This window comes from Morone saxatilis, unplaced genomic scaffold (genome assembly GCF_004916995.1).
Source record: "Morone saxatilis isolate NCDOM2014 unplaced genomic scaffold, NCSU_SB_2.0 Contig12, whole genome shotgun sequence".
Classification (NCBI taxonomy): Eukaryota; Metazoa; Chordata; class Actinopteri; family Moronidae; genus Morone; species Morone saxatilis.
The window spans coordinates 14,782,586-14,783,183 of NW_023339674.1; the positions used below are offsets into that span (position 1 = coordinate 14,782,586).

Genomic DNA, 598 nt, shown 5'->3' on the forward strand with positions numbered 1-598 from the left:
TGTGTGTGTGTGTGTGTTCAGTCTTTTCTCTGTGTGATGTTAAATCAGGTCAGTGTGGAAAAAAAAAGAAGCAATCCACCAAACATTCCTGGGCTAATTTGTTTACAAAGCCTCACAAAGCCCTCATCCTCAGTCGACCCCTGTCTTTGTGAACTTTTAATGGCCCTTTTCATTCACAGCAAGACAAACTCAGTCTGTGTGTGTGTGTGTGTTTTGTGATGTGTGTTTGGTGTGTGTGTGTGTGTGGTGTGTGTGTTGGTGTGTGTGTGTGGTGTGTGTGTGGTGTGTGGTTCTGTGGTGTGTGCGTGTGTGTCTGTGTGTACCTGTGCCTCCAGCGTTCTTGGCCTGGACAGTGAGAACATGGAAGAGGATCCACACCCCACAAGGGTAACGTCTTAGGTAGGGTTTTGAACCCTGACAGCCCACCCACCTCTGTCCTTCGGGCAAAGCAGTGTCTGGAGACTGAGAGAGGAAGTAAAACAAACAGACAAACTTCAATTACAGACAAATGGGAAGAAGGAAACAAAGAAAAAAGCTTAAAGGATAAAACCTGGTGATATTCTATTTTCTTATAGTCAACAAATCCTATGAAAAGACC

The 598-nt window shown here is 44.8% G+C and overlaps 1 protein-coding gene across 1 annotated transcript in view; it reads right to left on the reverse strand.

Annotated features, from left to right (window-relative positions):
- qsox1 (quiescin Q6 sulfhydryl oxidase 1) overlaps positions 1 to 598 on the reverse strand; it is a 27,272-nt gene that overhangs the window by 9,538 nt on the left and 17,136 nt on the right. Inside the window, exon 10 of the mRNA XM_035653770.1 lies at positions 324 to 462. Within this exon, the coding sequence (XP_035509663.1) occupies positions 324 to 462 (139 nt within the window). The remainder of the gene's footprint in view (positions 1 to 323; positions 463 to 598) is intronic.